General features: G+C 40.1%; 1 protein-coding gene across 4 annotated transcripts in view; it reads left to right on the forward strand.

Annotated features, from left to right (window-relative positions):
* The window catches only part of LOC308242985 (epoxide hydrolase 4), a 157694-nt gene that overhangs the window by 108448 nt on the left and 28773 nt on the right, over positions 1-20473 (forward strand). For all 4 annotated transcript variants that reach the window (XM_080657906.1, XM_080657907.1, XM_080657909.1 and 1 more), the window contains 3 exons: positions 11930-12010; positions 13700-13796; positions 20253-20341. In XM_080657906.1, the coding sequence (XP_080514032.1) occupies positions 11930-12010; positions 13700-13796; positions 20253-20341 (267 nt within the window). The remainder of the gene's footprint in view (positions 1-11929; positions 12011-13699; positions 13797-20252; positions 20342-20473) is intronic.

Consider the following 20473-nt stretch of genomic DNA (forward strand, 5'->3'; position numbering starts at 1 on the left):
ATTTTCATCATAGATGTTTCCTTGATGGGGTCAGTTTTGGCCAGAGGCTTAGGTATGGAATGGTGATAATGGCAATTCTGTAACAGTGGATGCATGGAAAGTATTCATAATTTCTTCCTGGGTTTGTATTTGTCACACAGGCATATAATCTTGAGCCTTCTAGGTTACAATAATCTGGTTCCCTTTACTAACTAAAACTACCATTAGACTACCTTCACCCTATACCTCCTGCTTCTGGCAACCAGGTAGTTTCCAAATTTGGAAGATCTTATATGCCCCAAATCCCTCTCTATAAAGCATAGAATTTTGAAACATTTGTAAGAATATGTAATGTGTTTTATTTTTTGTATTTTATTCACATAATAGAAATCAAACACATAAAAAGGAGCCCAAACCATTATCTTTCATACCATGGTTACATTTTAATTATTCTACCACAATTTCAATACACATATAGCAATATATTTTGCAGCCTAACTTTTGGGTATGGTTTCAGCAACTGCCACTGTTAGTGATTTCAATTACGTATCCATGAAATCACGTGTATGCTTTTATTACAGTGTATATGTTTTTTTAAGAAAAAATAAGACTAGATACTAATGAAATGGTAATAAAGAAAAATAATGTAGGATGTAAATATCTATCTATCTATCAATCTGTCTATCTATTTATCTATCTACTAGAGATCCAATGCATGAAATTCGTGCAAGAGGCTCAGCCCTTGCAGCCCCAGCTTCATCAAGAAGGTCGTCCCGATGGTCGTCTGGAAGGTCATCTGGATGGTCGTTCTGCTGTTTGGTCTAATTAGCATGTTAGCTCTTTATTATATAGGATATATATAAAATTACCACGTTTTTACTTGATATTACTACTAAAATAAACTTCCTCCCTAACTAATTTGTCCCCCACATGCATAAAATACATATGGAAAGTTTATTTTTCTTCTATTTTTTCACTAATATAGCATCAAAATATAACATGAATTGCTTTGATGATACTTAAAAAATATCACTGCCCTGGCTAGTGTGTTCAGTGGTTAGAGTGTCGAGCTGTGCACAGAAGGGTCACAGGTTCAATTCCTAGGTCAGGGGCAGGTATCTGGGTTGCAGGTTTGACCAGGGCCACAGTGTGGGAGGCAACTAATCAATGTCTCTCTTTCACACCAGTGTTTCTTTCTCTGACCTCCTCCCTCACTCTCTCTCACCCTCCCTCCCTTCTACTCTCTTTAGAAATCAATGGGAAAAATGTCCTCAGGTGGAGATTAACAAAAAGAAAAAGGAAAAAAGTAATGTTTCATCTAAGTAACCCTGTTATCTTTCCAGCTGAGCTTCTCTTTTATTCATTTATTTAAAAATATTTTGACATATTATTATATAACATATTATTATTCTTAAGCATACAACGAATAATTCACTATCCTATCTAATAAAAGAGTAATATGCAAATTAACCATCACTCCGCTACACCCAAAAGCCACGCCCACAAGCCAATCAGGAGCGAATATGCAAATAAACCCAAACAAGATGGCTACTGCCACAGAGAGCAGGAGGGAGGCATGGGTTTCCCCGGCAATGAAGGAAGCCAAGCTTTCCCCCTGCCCTTGCCAGTCTAGGCCTCCACTCAAGGCTACAAAGTTTCAATGATAGAAGATACATAAAACCAAACAGAAATGGCGGCAGCCACGGAGCTGGAAAGAGCAGGAGGCTAGGGTTGCCCGCGACGATGGAGGAAGCCAAGCCTCTGCAGCCCTGGCCAGCCCAGGCCTCCGCTTAAGGCTACAAAGTTTCAATTATAGAAGATATATAAGTCCCAACAGAAATGGCTGCCACCACAGAGCAAGCAGAAGGCTTGGCTCCGCTCCAGGCTACAAAGTTTCAATTGTAGAAGATAAATAAGCCCCAGATACCAGGGCCTCCGCTTGGGTTGCCAGGGAGCATGGCCAGCCTGCAAACCACCACAGGCCCCTTGCCCAGGCCGCCCCACACCCCAAGGGAACCCTCACCCTGATCTGGGACACCCTTCAGGGCAAACCAGCTGGCCCCCACCCGTGCAGCAGGCCTCTATCCTATCTAATAAAAGAGTAATATGCATATTGACCATCACTCCAACACACAAGATGGCTGCCCCATGTGGACACAAGATGGCCACCACAAGATGGCCAGCAGGGGAGAGCAGTTGGGAGGGACCAGGTCTCCAAGGGAGGGCAGTTGTGGGCGATTAGGCCAGCAGAGGAGGGCAGTTAGGGGTGACCAAGCTGGCAGAGGAGGGAAGTTGGGGCGACCGGGCCTGCAGGGAAGGGCAGTTAGGGGTGACCCGGCTGGCAGAGGAGGGAAGTTGGGGGCGACCAGGCCTGCAGGGAAAGGCAGTTGGGAGGGACCCAAGCCTGCAGGGGAGAGCAGTTGGGGGGGACCAGGCCTGCAGGGGAGGGCAGTTAGGGGTGACCAGGCCTGCAGGGGAGAGCAGTTGGGGAGACCACGCCTGCAGGGGAGGGCAGTTAGGGGTGACCAGGCCTGCAGGGGAGGGCAGTTAGGGGTGACCAGGCCTGCAGGGGAGGGCAGTTAGGGGTGACCAGGCCTGCAGGGGAGCAGTTAGGGTCAATTAGGCTGGCAGGGGAGCAGTTAGGCATCAATCAGGCTGGCAGGGGAGTGGTTAGGGGGTGATCAGGCTGGCAGGCAGAAGCGGTTAGGGGCAATCAGGAAGGCAGGCAGGCAATCAGTTGGGAGCCAGCAGTCCTGGATTGTGTTAAGGATGTCCGACTGCCCGTTTAGGCCCGATCCTACTGGGATCGGGCCTAAACGGGCAGTCGGACATGCCTCGAGGGGTCCCAGATTGGAGAGGGTGCAAGCTGGGCTGAGGGACACCCCCCTCCGTGCATGAATTTCGTGCACCGGGCCTCTAGTATGTATATATTGTGAAATGATAGTTAACATCCATCACCACCCATAGTTAAAGTTTTTTTCCTTGTGATGAGAATTTTTAAGATCTAGTCTCTTAGCAACTTTCAAATATACAGTACATATTGTTAACTATAGACACCATGCCATACATTATAACCCCAGGATTTATTTATCTTATTAACTATAAGTTTGTACCTTTTGACCATCTTTAACCATTTTGTTCACCTTTTTAAACGCTTACTGGAGCAATCAGGTAGTTTCTGATTATGGAAGATTTTAAACACAAAGCTAAAAAAGTTTATCCTTGAGGTAAAAGGAATGTGTAGTTGGATAAATTGGTAACATTTTATCATCACTGTTGAAAAACAACCTGAAAGATATATGTATCCTACTGATAAGATCTCTTTCTTTCTGATGAATTTAAAATATCCCTGAATATAAGGATAGTGCTAGCAAAGGCCAGAGTCTTTCTATGTGTGCCAATCCTAGGGATAATTACTGTGGTGTAATTTTTGAAACTTGTTCAGGGACTATGTTTCAGATGTTTTAGACATCATTTTTAAAAACTATTAATCCACTCTCATTAGAACTGAATTCAATAAAATTATACTAGTAAATGGAAAGAAAACACTAGTTTGACTCAGAATACAACTTTTTGGTATTCATTAAAAATCATGTGATTCTGTGTAGTGAGATAAAGGTCAAAAGAAGTATCTGATTATGCATCTGAGCAATGCAAAGTAAAATCACAATGTGATATCACTTCACATCTGTCAGAATGGCAATCATCAATAAATCAACAAACATCCCAAGTGTTGGTGAGGATATGAAGAAAAGGGGAATGCACTGTTGGTAGGAATGCAGACTTTCAGCCACTAAGGAATACAGTATGGAGTTTCCTCAAAAAATTAAAAGTGGAACTGCCTTATGACCCAGCAATTTTACTTCTGGGAATATATCTGAAGAAACCTAAAACACAAATTCAAAAGAATATGTGCACCTTTATGTTCATTGCAGTGTTATGTACAATAACTAAGGTATGGAAGCAACTCAAGCGCCTGTCAATAGACAAGTGGATAAAAAAGCTGTGGTACATATTTACAATGGAATATTACTCAGCCATAAAAAAGTATGAAATCTTACCATTTTTGACAGCATTGATGGACCTATAGGGTAGTATGCTAAGTGAAATAAGTCCATCAGAGAAAGATAAATACCATATGATTTCACTTATATGTGGAATCTAAAGAACTATATAAATGAACAAAACAGAAACAGACTCATAGATACAGAGAACAGACTGATGGTTGCCAGAGGGGAGAGAGATTTGGGGGACTGAGTGAAAAAGGTGAAGGGATTAAAACATAAAAATTGATAGTAATAAAATAGTCATGGGGATATAAAATACATAATAGGAAATATAGTCAATAATATTATCTACACTAATAAAAGAGAAACATGCAAATTAACCACCACTCTGCTACGCCCACCAGCCAATCAGAGCGATTATGCAAATTAACCCAACAAAGATGGTGTTTAATTTGCATACGCAGGCAAGGAGCGAAGACTGAAGACAGTGTACAAGGAAGAGGGAGGGAAAGCGGAAAGCGGGTGAGGGCGGCAGCGGCAGTGGGAGAGAAAGCACAGGGAGGCAGCGGGTTAGCGGGCTTTGCTCCCTTCGCTCCCTTCTCTGCTTCACTCAGGCCACAGGAAGCCCTATTCTTGCAGAAATAGGCCCCAGGAAGCCCTATTCTTGTAGGAATCTTCCTGCAACAGGCCTCTAGTAATAATATAATAACTATGTATGGTACCAGGTACTGGAAATATCTAACTACTATCCTGTACACCTGAAGCTAATATAAAATAATATTGAATGTAAACTGTGATTGAAAAATAAAATTTTTAAAAATTATGCTGTAAGTGAAAAATTGTGACAATATCTGCAATCCTATATAATAAAACCCTAATATGCAAATTGACCCAACGGCAGAACAACTGGTCGCTATGATGCGCACTGACCACCAGGGGGCAGACACTCAATGCAGGACTGCCCCCTGGTGGTCAGTGCACTCTCACAGGAGAAGTGCTGCTCAGCCAGAAGCCGGGCTCACGGCTGGCAAGTGCAGCAGTGGTGGTGGGAGCCTCTCCCACCTCCGCAGCAGCGCTAAGGACCCCTTGGGGGATGTCCACCTGCTGGTTTAGGCAGACATCTCTCAAGGGGTCCCAACTGTGAGAGGGCGCAGGCCAGGCTGAGGGACCCCTCCCCACCCCAGTGCACGAATGTTGTGTAATGGGCCTCTAGTCTAAGTATAAATGTACTGCATAGTGCTAATTATTGTTAAACACAGTTGAAATATTATTTGTAAATTCTCAAACAAAAGCATATGATTATGGAACCTTATTCCACAGAGGGGGAAAGTAATTTTACAAAAAGCACATGTCTAATTTTTTCCTGGAAGAAATCTTAGTTCCTGTACATTTAGTGACAATTTTTACCACCTGATACCTATTGTTTTATATCTTTGTTTCTGTCTCCAGCAGTAATAGATTCTGTCCTCAGCAGTAATAATATCTTACAATATAACACCATATATTTTCTAGACTTCTTTCACATTTACTATGCCCTTTCATTTTTAAAATCAGTCTTTGAGAGAGCAGGTCTAGTCACATATTGCAGATAAGTAAAAACAAGATCAGATAAGTTAAATGTGTTCCTGGGGGTCACTGGGTAAATAAGTGCTTATGCTAAATATGCATTTCATGTTTTAATTCAGAGTCTATTCCATCACAGTCACTGAAGAAATTAGAAGTTCCCTGTTGGCATGTGTTTTTGAGCTAGCTAACCAGCCCTCCACTGTTTAAATCAGTGACTTTCAAACTTTATCTCACAGGACCCTAAAGATCCTGGTGGGTGTGTTAGGGAGCACAGGTGTGGGATTGGGATCTGAGGGGAAGGCCTTTAGAAAGGGTGCCTCTTCAAGCAGAGCTGCTCCACCTTTATCTGTTTATACTGTTCAAGGTTACTTCTGAGTTTAGCAATAGGAATAAAGGCAGTCCTTAATCAACCCTCATGAGCCATTATATTAAACATTCAAAATATACAGGCTTTTAAAAATGATGTCTCTTTATTAAGAGATCAGTAGACAAGAAAGAATTATTAGTGGCATCAACTATTGGTCCCTATTTCCTCATCTGTAATTCCCCATCTGATTATGATGGAGGTAATGGATAAATATTTACTTTTATAATATGGCTTGACTACTACTGACAGACTTCAATCGCTTGTTCCAGGGAAGAAACCAAAATTAGTTTCAGTGTCATCCAAATTGTGCGGTAATGCCACCAATAACTAGGCTTACTCCTCTTTTGGTATTTCCCCTTCTGTTGTGATAAGCAAGGCTCTGCTTCTTACTGGTTTATCTTACCCATAGCTGCTGTATCAGCATTGGGGGCTCACTCCCAATTGGCTTTTTCTGTTCTCATGCTAGCACATTGGAACTGAGTTCTATTTCTCTTACCTTGATTAATAAAGCAAGGTTTTCTAACACTAAAATGAAAGACGAATGTCTCAAATTACTATCTAAAATGTTATTAGTATCATCTATACTAATAAAAGGGTAATATGCAAACTGGTCAGGACACCCTCACAGTAACAACCGAACAGAAGGCTGCGTGGGGCAACAAGGCCGGCGGGGGGGAGGGGGCAGTGAGGGACGACCAGGCTGGCAGGGGGGGGCAGTTGGGGTTGACCAGGCCAGCAAAGGGGGGCAGTGAGGGGCGACCAGGCTGGCATGGGGGGCAGTTGGGGACGACCAGGCCGGCAGAGGGGGGCAGTGAGGGGCGACAAGGCTGGCGTGGGGGGCAGTTGGGGGTGACCAGGCCGGTGGGAGGGGCAGTTGGGGGCGACCAGGCTGGCTGGGGGGTTAGTTGGGGGTGACCAGGCTGTCAGGGGGGGCAGTTGGGGGCGACTAGGCCAGTGGGGGTGGAAGTTGGGGGTGAACAGGCTGGCAGGGGGGCAGTTGGGGGTGACCAGGCCAGCAGGGGGGGCAGTTAGGGGCAATCAGGCCAACAGACAGAGGCAGTTAGGGGTGATCAGGCTGGCGGGGGGGGGGGAGTTAGGGGCAATCAGGCAGGCAGGTGAGCAGTTAGGTCCTGGATTGTGAGAGGGATCCTGGATTGGAGAGGGTGCAGGCTGGGCTGAGGGGACCCCCCCTCCCGTGCACAAATTTCGTGCACCAGGCCTCTAGTGGTTAAATAAAAACCACTGGAAGAGTAAAGGGAATTTAGAAATTTTACTTTTTAAAAAAAATCACATCTTTTAGGGATTTGTATATTGTAACAAATTCTGTTTTCATATTAACTTATACTGTAAACCTGGGTAGATGTTTCTATGGGTCGTGTGGTATAGTAGAAAGATAATGGGCTTTGGTGTTCTCAAAGGCACTCCTACATCCAGTCCAAACTTTTTATATGACTTTAGGAACATTGCTTACTTACCCTAAATTTTCTGAGGTTGTTGAAAAGATTAAATGAAATACAGCAAGGAAACAATCTGGCATAGTGCTTGGTACATAGTATGTAGTGCTCAATAATATTTGTCTTCTTTCCCCACCCCCCCTAAATTAGATTGTTCTCATTTTCTAGAGAGATATGGGTTCAAGTGAGGGTCATTACCGATACCAGGACAGCAGTGCCTGCTTTGCTTGGTCCTCAGCCTCTCTTGGAACTGGGCCAGTGTTACATGTCTGCAGGATGTTTTCTGCAACAGATTAGAATGAAATCCTGTCTGTCCTTACAGAAAAGAACCAATGTTCTTAATGAGTGGTAACTCAAAGACATAATGCATGTAATATTTTTCAAGTGAGACAGCCTTCAACAAATGGAGGTAGGAATAGTAGAGTCCTACAACCAACCCTACTTCTACCCATGTCCCAGAGTTGGGAGGTGGAAGGGTATACTTGGAAGAAGTTCTCCTGTTCTGGTGGAAGAAGGGAGAGATTTACCACTTCCTATACTGGAAACTGAACCACAGCAGTATTTCTGTAAAGAAACCTCACATAAGTAAGCCAGGCAGAGAAAGATAAATATCACATGATCTCACTCATTTATGGAATATAATGAACAACATAAACTGATGAACAAAAACAGATCCAGAGACAGAGAAACATCGATCGGAACGTCAAACCTCAGAGGGAATGTAGGGGAAGGTGGGGATAAGGGGGAGAGAACAACCAAAGGACTTATATGCATGCATATATGCCTAACCAATGGACACAGACAACAGGGGGGTAAGGGCATGAATGGGGGTTTGGGGGTAATGGAATAAGGACACATATGTAATACCTTAATCAATAAAGAAATTAAAAAAAATAAATATAAAGATTTTTAAAAAACTATCCTATATAATAAAGAGGTAATATGCAAAAAAAAAGAAAAAAAAAAAAGAAACCTCACATATTTCCATTTTCTATACATAGATGTCCTCCAGTGGTGGCTTGGGGCTTTGAAGCATGAAATTGGATTGTCTCGTGTCCTTTAGGAGATTTCTGGGGATTGCTCTGAACCTTCAGTATGGTCTTTTGAAATATAAATCAGATCATATTTCTCTTCTGATTAAAATCCTCAGTGCCTGCTCATCACAATTAGAATTAAATCTAAATCTTTACCATAACCCACAGGACCCTGCATGATCTGGTCCCTGGGCTTTCCCCAGACTATCCCAACTAAAGTAGCTACAGCCAAACTTTCCAGTTACTCTCCTTTATATTATCCTGTTGTATTGTCTTCATGATACTTTTCACTATTAAAATTATCTTCTTTATATATTTGTTTACATATTTATTGCCCATTCCTCCTTCTAGAATGCAAGCTTCTTATATCCTCAAGGTCTAGAATAGAGCCTATCATTCAATAAATATTGAATGTGAACAGATGAATGAACAAATGAATGGAGTCCATATGTTACTTTAACCCACACACATAGGGACCTGGGACTTTCGGAAGCACAGATATTTTAGTAGAATAGGAGTATTTTTGCTCTCTGATCTTAGAGTTCTGTCCTCATACATTTTTCTTTGTTCTGACTCTGAGTATATGTAATGTTTTCATTTCCTACAAACTTCTATTCTGATTATGTTTAAATTGAAATAGTGCTTTAACTCTTCCCATTTAAACTGAGGGCTATTGGAATAACTTGTTACTCTTTTAGGTCAGTTGATCATGTCTTTCAGACACTTTAGTAAAAATACAAATGACTAAAAAAAAAATAAAAAATACAAATGACTTACAACACAATACTGAGAATATATTAGTAAAACATCTGTCAGGACAGCAGGAAAATGGTTTCTTGCTGTTTTTATAGCTATCATATATATTGATACATAGACTCATATGTCCAGATTTTGCTATTTATGTTAGTAAAACTACTTTTGTTTTTATTTAATCATTATTTTTTGCTTAAATATGTCAAGTCTTAAACCATTCTTTCAACATAAATGCTAATTCTCAATAACATTGACAAGAATGGCTCTTGATATTTGAGGAAAGTGTATGGAATAGTATACATTCTAGTAATTATGCTAGTATTTAGATTAATAGGCTATGAACAATATGTCAAAATTATTCTTGTCATATACATAGTATATAAATGAGAACATTTAGGGATTGACTTTTTTTCTAAGTACTAAAGATTGGAATTTTGAATCAGTAGAAACCAGTACTTCGCCATAATAAGGACAAATTTATATTTATAAAATTAATCTTAAAGTATTTATATATATTATAACTCAGTGTGTTCTTCTGAAGGTTTTGAAAGATGCTGTAAGTGCCCTAATAAACCATTTATTTAAATGTTTCATCAAACATTTATTAAGCATGTATTATTTAAGGCCATAGAATCAAAGCAAACACCTTTCTAAGTACTGCCCTGTGGGACTCCATTTCTTGTCTTCTTGCCTTCCTCCTTTTATTCATTCCTTTAGCAGACATTTAGGTCCTATGCTTAACAACCTATGGGTGTCTTATCAGCACTGTCCCCACCCTGATTCCACTGCATAGCTCCAGTGCTATGTGGGAAATGGGAAATCTTCTCATCCTGGGATAGTGAATCAATGCTGACATTCTGCTACTAGAGATGCAAGGATAACTAAAATACAAACCCTCCCCTCACATAACTCAGTCTAGATAAAGATATTACAAGTCAGTTTGATAAATGTAATAATGAAAGTATATATAGCATACTTCTTCTTCTTTTTTTTTTTTATATATAGCATACTTCTTAAGAGCCCAGGCTTTGGAGTCTTGTCTGCCTGGATTTAAATTCCAATCCATCACTATCCATTTGACCTGAGGCATGTTACTTAATTTCAGTTTTTTCAACTATAAAATGAGACTAATAATGGTACCTACTGTTTGAGTTGTGATGATTAAATGTGCTAATGGCATTCAAAATATTAGTTCAGTGACTGGCTCGTAGTAAGTGCTCAGTATAGATGTTAGTTATTATTGTATTTAACAGTCAGTGATTTTTTTTTTCCTTAGGGCATTAAGGAAACAATCAGAGATAAAGAATCACATGTCTTGTGTCTGAAAGATGAAGTAAATAGGGAGAGGATTTTTTTTTTAAGTATATTTTTGTTTCTTTCAGAAAGGAAGGGAGAAGGAGAGAGTGAGATAGATACATTAATGATGAGAGAGAATCACTGATTGGCTGCCTCCTGCATATCCCTTACTGGGGATCGAGCTGGCAACCCAGGCATGTGCCCTGACCGGGAATCGAACCGTAACCTGATGGTTCATAGGTTGACGCCCAACCACTGCACCATACCAGCCGGGCGACAGGAGAGCATTTTAAGCCAAGTGAGCAGTATGTGCTAAGGCATGGATGTATAAGGAATTACAAGTAATTCTGGTATAGGAAATAAGTAGTTCACTTTTCTTGGAACAGCTGCTAGAGAGGGAGAACCAGAAGTCAGATGATAAAGAATACTGTACACCACGCGAAGGAATTTGGACTTTTTTTCCTGTGGACTATGGAGAATTGTTGAAGTGGAAGGACTATATCAGATTTATATTTTAGCAAAGTCACTCTAATGGCAGTGTGGGAAATGGAAAGCAAGGAGATTATTTTAGGCAGGAAACCCATATGAAAGTATTATCAGAGAGTGCCTTTCTCTGTTGCTGGTGAGAGTGGGGTTCTTGGGGTGCTGCTGGAATAAGCATTTCCGGAGGCCCCTATGGGAGGATGAGATGTGGTAGGAAGCTTTATTTGTGTGGAATTGTATCCCTCAGTTTCTAAAGTCCCATTTCCCTTAAACCAGTCCAAGAAGATATGCAACTTGGGGATTCAGCAGTGCTAGAAGCAAAGCCAGAGTCCAGTTTCCGTTCCATGTTGGAATTGGGTCCAGCACAGCATCAGGCTAGTTCCAGTCCATCAGTCTATTGTGTGGGCAAATGCAGGGGAGTGTACCCCTTACAACAAGAGAGCCAGGAGCCCAGCACACAAGAGCAAGCAAGAGGCAAGAGAGGGAACTCCTTTATTTAGGAGCTTATGTATCTCAAGTCTTCCTGTGCTTGCAGTGACCACACCTACTCTGCCCAATGACCTGTTCCCAGGTGTGACTGACAAGTACCTTCCCTATGTCATTCAGACTTTACTGGGCATGCCTATAATATTTGCCTTCCTTTGTTCCTTCCATTAATAAGTGTGTTTATTACAACAGTATCAAAAGGATTTTTTCATAGAACTGATGAGAGAAAATGTGAGGCTAAAACCATAATAAATAATAAGTAATCAGTGGTGTGATAATATGCTAATAACATTTTATAACATAAAAAGCCATAGCTGCAATCATACTTTATATTAAATTAATGGCATACCTGCATGGATGTTATTTGAAGGATATATTCTTTAGATAAAAGTGAAATTAAAACTTTATCTTGGCTAAAAGTTTATGGGAAAATAGAATGTATAATTAATATCAGCTAAACCTTAATTTCTGGATTTGCGTTTAGTTTTCTTTTCTTTTTTTCAGTATAAACCATGTAGAAATGAATATTATGATGTCTTTTATATATGGAGGAACTTTGGACTTTCCAGACAAAGCTAATGTTGGGTATGTATTATTTTTAAATTATTTTAAATATAAAAGTATTAATACTTTTTTGGCTTCTGCTTTGTTGAGCTATGTTTCAGAGTATCAGTGAAGTAGAAGCTTCACTTTTATCACCTGTTTTGCCATATCTTGTATGTATTTGGGAATATCTAAAAATAATGTTACTGTTTTTAGAAGAAAAAAATGTTCTAGTAACTCACAGTAATAAGATTAAGAAAACTCTTTATTTAGACTTAAATTATGTTAGAAAAACCTTATATTTATTTTGGAAAATAAATGAGAGGATTTTATAAAACAAAATTGATTGAACCTTTATCAAATTTTGAACAATTATTTTACTACTTTATTTTTTAACGTTAGCATGTCTCTTAAAACAGAAAAAGAAAAACCTTAAAATTAATTTAATAACATAGGCATCCTAAAGACCAACAATGATGTGATTCTTTTTTTTATTATTATTGATTTTTAAAATAGAGGAAGGGAGAGAGATAGAGGGTTAAAAACATCAATGAGAGAGAAACATCGATCAGCTGCCTCCTGTACACCCCCTACTGGGGATGGGCCCGCAACCAAGGTACATGCCTTTGACCGGAATCGAACCTGAGACCCTTCAGTCCACAGACCAACGCTCTATCCACTGAGCCAAACCGGTTAAGGCATGATGTGATTCTTAATTGCTCTATAGTGAAATGCCATTTAAACTGCTGAAATTCTATTGGAGAGTGAAATGTACCTGGTCATCTCATTTTCTGGATGTGCTCTCCCTTTATTGCTATTTTAACATCAAAGTGAAAGCTGCTTTTTTAATATTAAATATTCATTGGTTCTTTTACTTACAAACTGAATAAATATGATTTGGGGGAAGAAAGCCTCATGAGTCACAAAGATTCAGTGCTGAAGTTTTCCCCCCTGGAAACCTACATGAATTTTATCTTGCTCTCCAGGCTTGTTGGTTTCTTAAGTACCTAAAGTATGTATGGGTGCTCAGAAATATTTGCCCAATAAAAGAAGTGACTGAAAACCTTTTGAATAATTGCATGATGTCTCTAATCTTAGGGTCATTTGTAAGCATTTCAATCTGATAAGCATCAATTTGCTACCCCAAAACTTTTATTATACAGATTTATTGCAGAGAGTTTATAACTTTAACAGCCTTCAAAGCAGTTTCCTGGGCTTTGAGATATATCTGTGAATCTGAGAGTAATTTGATTGAAACATCTTCAAATTTATTTCTTCGTATTCTCCACTCTTCAAATCTTGTGAGCCCTAACCGGTTTGGCTCAGTGGATAGAGCGTTGGCCTGCGAACTGAAAGGTCCCAAGTTCAATTCCAGTCAAGGGCATGTACCATGATTGCGGGCACATCCCCAGTAGGGGGTGTGCAGAAGGCAGCTGATCGATGTTTCTCTCTCATTGATGTTTCTAACTCTCTATCCCTCTCCCTTCCTCTCTGTAAAAAAATCAATAAAATATATTTAAAAAAAAAATCTTGTGACAGTGCTTTCAACTTTTGGCCTTTTTGTAATCCATAAAGATTATTTATTAGATAGGGCAGAAAGTTATAATTAAATTGATAATAATAATTTATATTTTTCTTTTTTAAAACACACCATATATTAGTAGGAAGTTACTATGTATTTGCCTTGGTTTTTAAAATGGAGAATTAACACCATATCTACTTTTATTTTAGTAAAATACTCAATATGGCTGATATGTATGGACTAGAAGGATTAAAAGAAGTAGCAATCTATATTTTAAGAAGAGATTACTGTAATTTCTTTCAGAAGGTAATTATTGAGTTTCAGAAATCTTTACCCAGTGCTTATGCCTTAAAGTCACACATTATTACCTACTAGATTTTTAACTCTGACAGTAAAGTGTTTAAATCTTAAAAATATTAAGTTAATTTAATTAATGGGAACTTTAGTTGACAAATAACTCATGTGCTATACTTAAAAAAAAACACAACACAGACATTAAGATCATTTTAAATTAAATAAAATTGAGGTGGGGTTTGTTGAAAGGATATAGGAGTATCCTATACAATTCAAGATGGAGAAGTGTACATCTGGGACTCAGGGTTTGGAAATAAGAGAAAGGAAATCAGGAACCCAGGTTACCTTCTACATTTACCAAGGTACATTTATCACAGTGCTGCCGTGGTTCTCTTCCCTGAAATTATACTCCTTTTTTCTACCACTTCTCTTTATAGCATGTACTTGGGTGGAATATATTTCTCTTCTAAAATACTGACTTTTAAATTTTAGTTTATGTAAACATAAATTTATTGTCTAAAAAAAGATCCTATACTGTGTATTTGTACAGATTCCATTTTGTACATTGGTTTTTTTTTTAATTTTTATATATTTTTATTGATTTCAGAGAGGAAGGGAAAGGGAGAGAGAGAAAGAAACATCAATGATGATTTGAAACATCAGTGAGAGAGAATCATTGATCAGCTGCCTCCTGCACACCCTACACTGGGAACCAAGCCCGCAACCTGGGCATGTGCCCTCACCGGGAATTGAACCATAATCTCCTGGTTTATAGGTCAACACTCAACCACTGAGCCACACTGGCCAGGCTGTACATTATTTTTTATTCTTCATTGTTTTAATTTACACTGTGACTATTGGTTATTTTTTATATTCTTATTTATGCTCTTCTATATTTTCTAAATTTTCTACAATGGTATTTATTACTTTTATAATCAACAAAAAACAAATCTTAGAAGAATTGTTTATATCAATACTAGAGGCCTGGTGCATGAAATTCGTGTAGGGGGAGGGGTGTGTCCCTCAGCCCAGCCTGCACCCTCTCTAATCTGGGACCCCTCGAGGGATGTCCGACTGCCCTCTCGCAATCCAGGACTGCTGGCTCCCAACCGCTCACCTGCCTGCCTGCCTGATTGCCCCTAACCGCTTATGCCTACCAGCCTGATCACCCCCTAACCCAGCCGTGGGCAAACTACGGCCCGCAGGCCGGATCCGGCCCGTTCGGCTGTTCTATCTGGCCCGCGGAGCCGAAAGAGCGGAGGGTTCTCTTGCTCTCCCCTTCGCTCCTTTACTTTGAATTTATATTAGTTCACACAAACACTCCATCCATGCTTTTGTTCCAGCACTCCGGTCCAGTTTAAGAACCCATTGTGGCCCTCGAGTCAAAAAGTTTGCCCACCCCTGCCCTAACCACTCCCCTGCCAGCCTGATCGATGCCTAACTACTCCCCTGCTAGCCCGATTGCCCCTAACTGCCCTCCCCTGCAGGTTGGTCCCCCCCAACTTCCCTCCCCTGCAGGCCTGGTCACCCCCAACTACCCTCCCCTGCTGGCCATCTTGTGGCAGCCATCTTGTGTCCACATGGGGGCAGCCATCTTTGACCACATGGGGCGGCCATCTTGTGTGTTGGAGTCACGGTCAATTTGCATATTACTCTTTTATTAGGATTCCCCTATTATTGGATACTTGAGGCAACAATATACATTGTATGAATTGTAATTTGGTAATTTTAATAATTTCAATAATACTTAAATTTAGATTTTTGTATTGGGTAGGACTTTTCCTAGCTTTCTATATGTTGTAGCTAAGGAAGCACCCCATGTACTAAAACAGAGCCATGAACAGATGGGTCCTGCACCACCACCACTACACTCTCTCAGGGTTTACCGAGGAACAGTTAAACTCAGCTACCTTTACTTAACGTTTATTCCAGCCTCTATAAGTAAGGGGACTAGCAGGATGGCAGTCTGTGGTGACTTCAGCTTTGTAGAAAGTGAAGAATTCTGGTGAAAGTTTTCCTTCTTTTTCATCTGCTTCCCCCATCTTCCCAGCCAAATGAAAGTTAGGAGGGAGATCCAAGCATATCCCAAATAAAGACTAAAGAGGGATGTCTACCATAACTATAAAACCAGCCCACTCAGGAGCTTCCATTAAAGTAAAAAAGAAAGTGGTAAGAGATATTTGGGGAGAGCCTGGAATATGCCTCAGAAACCAATGAGAGTATACTTGAATGTGGAGATTTCTAAAAGGGGGAGGAAGCTTGCTGGAGAAGCCAGTACTAACCTGGTGATTAGGGACAATAGTTATTATCATAAATAGAAAAAAGTATGGGGAGTTTACTCGACACCTGATATCCTACTGGAGAGTGAATTATACCTGGTCATCCAATTTTCTGGATGTGCTCTCCTTTTATTGCTATTCTAACATCAAAGTAAAAGATGCTCTTTTAATATTAAATATTCATTGGTTCTTTTAATTACAAACTGAATAAATATGATTTGGGGGAAGAAAGCCTCATGAGTCACAAAGATTCAGTGCTGAAGTTTTGAATGAGAAGGACTTAGTGGTTCATGAAGATTAGAGGATACAGGGCCTGGTGACACTGTGTCCCACCTGGGACTCATTGTGCATCATGAGCCACTAGAAGAATCTTTATCCACTGAGAGACTTGGGTGAAGTTCAGTCTGTCCCTATATGAGCCACCAAATCAGACTAGGCCACCAACACACCAACATCTGAATTAGATCAAAATCAAGGACATCTCCCTACTACCATGTTTGTCTCTGGTTAGTTACTTAAGGTGACCATAGCCACCCATAGCCTTCTTCCACAGAAGTTAGACCTAGAATATGGAGGTGCAGGGCAACTGCCCTATTCCATACGTTCTGCTATCAATGTAGTCAGTGATTTAAGTCAGATACGAGATAGGTGCTTAACAGTAGTATACTGAATTTCAATACCAAAAGTAACCACAAACTACTGAAATTTGCCTATAAGGCATTAAGGGATAGACAAAGGGGGATTTTGACACAGCATGGTTGACAGCGCTAGGTGGGAAAAAGAAGTTTTATGTTAGTATCTTCTCTGAACTGAGAATCCTTAATAGACCAGTTACACCTAACATTTAAAAAATAATCTCTTTTATGGATGGTCTTATGGGTTGTATGCAGCTTCTTATATTTTACTTTCAATAATGCCCTCAATTTTAAAACACAAAAGGCATAATATTTGATGCCATTAAAATAACAGAAAAGGAAATTTAAAAAATTATTAATATAGTATTTTGTTGAAAACTTTTTTTACTTTATTTTACTTATTTTCATATAGTCTGTATTGCTGTGGTAACATATTTCTCTTTTCATTGACCTGATCTTTAAATTATTTGCTTTATATATTTTGATAATATATATTGGTATGACACATCTTTAAATATATAATTTTAACTTCTAGATCTCAGTTATGCAGTTTCTTGGCAGTGACTTAAATATAGTAAGCCTTTAATAACACTCTCCATAGTAATACAAATTTGGGTATAATATAGTGGGTAACTGACCTGGAACTCCTGGCAAGCTGGCTTCGGTTATTTCATTAACTTTATAGTCTTGCCTTTTACATGACTTTGGGACTTTACTTATAGGGTTATAGTGGGATTTATATATTTTTTTGCCACTGATTTAAATTTTTTTAGGTAATGATTTAAATATATGTCTTTCCACATTCTACAAGTAGGGTTTGAAAATAGCTAAATGTGAGTCATCCCATTTATACAAAACACTTGGGAATCAGCATTTCCATAAAGTAAAATTCTCGGAAAGCTAAAGTTAACACTTTAAGCCAGGGGTCAGTGAACTTTTTCTGTAAAGGCCAGATAGTAAATATTCTGGGCTTTGTAGGCCCAGTGGTCTCTATCACAGCTACTCAGCTCTGCTGTTGTAGAGCAAAAGCAGCTAGGGACAGTATATAAACGAAACAGAATAGCAGTGTTCCAATAAAACTTCATTCACAGAAACAGTGGTAGGCTAGATTTGGCCCACAAGCTATAGTTTGTCAGTTTTCGCTTTAAGCAGTAAATTATTTTATATTTTAATAATTTTATGGAAATTATTCTTGTTATATATCAATTAGTGTACTTTGTTGTAGAGGGCTAGTCATCCTAATATATAAAAAGCCAGGGGCCATCACGACCGAAACAATCAGATGGATGACTGAACACAGACTGTGTGGGGTGACAAGGCTGGCAGGGGGTTAGTGAGGGATGATCAAACAACTGAACAGCAGGCTGCGTGGGGTGACCAGGCCGGCAGGGAGGTTAGTGAGGGATGACCAAATGACTGAACAGCAGGCTGCATGGGGCAACCAGGCCAGCAGGGGAGCAGTTGGGGGTGACCAGGCCAGTCGGGGGGCAGTTGGGGGCAACCAGGCCAGCAGAGGGGGGCAGTTGGGGGTGACCAGGCCAGCGGGGAGGGAGTAATGGGCGACCAGGCTGGCGGGGGGGGGGGGCAGTTGGGGATGACCAGGCCAGCAGAGGGGGGCAGTTTGGGGCAACCAGGCTGGTGGGGGGGGGCAATTAGGGGCAATCAGGCAGGCAGGTAGGTGAGCTGTTAGGAGCCAGCGGTCCCGGATTGTGAGAGGGATGTCTGTCTGCTGGTTTAGGCCCAATCCCTAAACCGGCAGTTGGACATCCCCTGAGGGGTCCCGGATTGGAGAGGGTGCAGGCTGGGCTGAGGGGACCCCCCACCATGCACAAATTTCGTGTTCTGGGCCTCTAGTTTACATATAAAAGCCTAAGCAACCAGCCAGCTGTCTGGTAGCTAGAACGCGCAATGACCACCAGGGAGAAGACGCTCAATGCACAGGCATGGAAACATGGAACAGACTGATGAATCTCAGAAGGAAGAGGGGCAGGGGGAGGACAGGAAGAGATTAACCAAAGATCTTATATGCATACTAGAGGCGGGGTCCCTTGGCCTGGCCTGGGGGGATCGGGCTGAAACCGGCTCTCTGACATTTCCCAAGGGGTCCCAGATTGCAAGAGGGCACAGGCCAGGCCGAGGGACCCCACTGGTGCACCAGGCCTCTAGTTCCTAAATAAACTTAGGCTGTTGGACTTTTTAACTCTTGTGTTTGCTTTCATAGTTTTTCAGACTTTTGGGAACTTTTAGGTTGTCAAATATGTCTATACCAGTAGTCTGTCCCCTCATTCTAGTTTAATACTCTCACCTAAAGTAGGTCAGAAAATCAACTTATTTAACTTTATAGAATTATTACTTTAAAATCAATATATTAAGTCATTTCTGATTTTAGGACAACTTAGAGTACCTCCAGTAATCGAAGGGGAACAACACAATTGTTAATGTGCAAAGCAGAATATTTATATTAAATTTATTAAACACTAATATAACACTTTAAGGAAATGGGTATTAAACAATCAAATTAATAGCAATTCATAATTTAAGAGGTTGGAAATCACTGACCTTATTAGGACTATGATGGAGGCATTTCTGAAGAAACTTTTACTCTGAAAGTAGGGTATCTCCAGAAGTATGCATTTAGAGACTATATATACAAATTGGCTAATTGCTGGTCTTTATTGTCTAAACCCTAAATCACAATTAATTACTTTGTACAAAGAAAAGTTGAACTTTGTTTACCCTAATGGGCAATAAATGTGCTTAGGAACATAGTCCAAAAAATTGAAAATATGTGACAGTGGGCAGCATGTAGCACAGAGGTTTAATGCCAAGAGCAGTGCGTTGTTTTCATTTATATCTACACTTTATTTATATTGTTTTAGCTCATTACTTCTGTATATGTGCTTTTAAAATATATCCTATATAATAGAAGGCTAATATGCAAATTGACTGAACAGTGGAATGACCAGTCGCTATGACGTGCACTGACCACCAGGGGACAGATGCTCAATGCAGGAGCTTCCCCCTGGTGGTCAGTGTGCTCCCTCAGGGGGAACACCGCTCAACCAGAAGCCAGTCTCATGGCTGGTGAGCGCAGTGGCGGTGGCAAGAGCCTCTCCCACCTCTGTGGCAGCACTAAGGATGTCCGACTGATGTAATTACATTCTATGATTATCTGAGGTCAGTGTAGGACCTTACATTGCACATGTACTTAAAAGTTATATTTGTATTTTAGGAAGCAGATTAGATCAAATAATCATATTGCAATGTAATGTGCTAGAAATTATTATGCCACTTTTACTTTAAAAATTTAAGCTAAATGAAATTAGAATAGAAATTGTGTGCATGCATTCTGGCAGTTAAAAGAACTCAAATGCTGTTCTATAAAACTAGAAGTTATTAGTAATACTTCCTTTTAAAAGAATAACAGATTTTTAAATTACAGATATTTTATTCTGCAACTTGGGTACATATATATCAGATCATCTATATGAATCAAATACTTTTAGCTTCTATAAGTTGAAAAAGAACAAAATAGTGCTTTCTATCAATTTCAGCCCGTCCTCAGAAGCTTGGCGTCTATACTAGAATGCCTGATTATCACTCATTCAGTTGGAGTGGAAAGTCTTTTTGCTGACTGCATGAAGTAAGTGATCTGAAGTAGTGCTGTTACTATTAATTGAGGGATTCTGTTCTTTCATTCTCCTAATTTTCTGGTAAAATTTTAGACTTGGCTGGTTTTCTTGGGTGCAGTATATGTAACTTAATGCTTAACTAA

Source organism: Plecotus auritus, assembly GCF_963455305.1.
Source record: "Plecotus auritus genome assembly, chromosome: 2".
Taxonomy (NCBI): Eukaryota; Metazoa; Chordata; class Mammalia; order Chiroptera; family Vespertilionidae; genus Plecotus; species Plecotus auritus.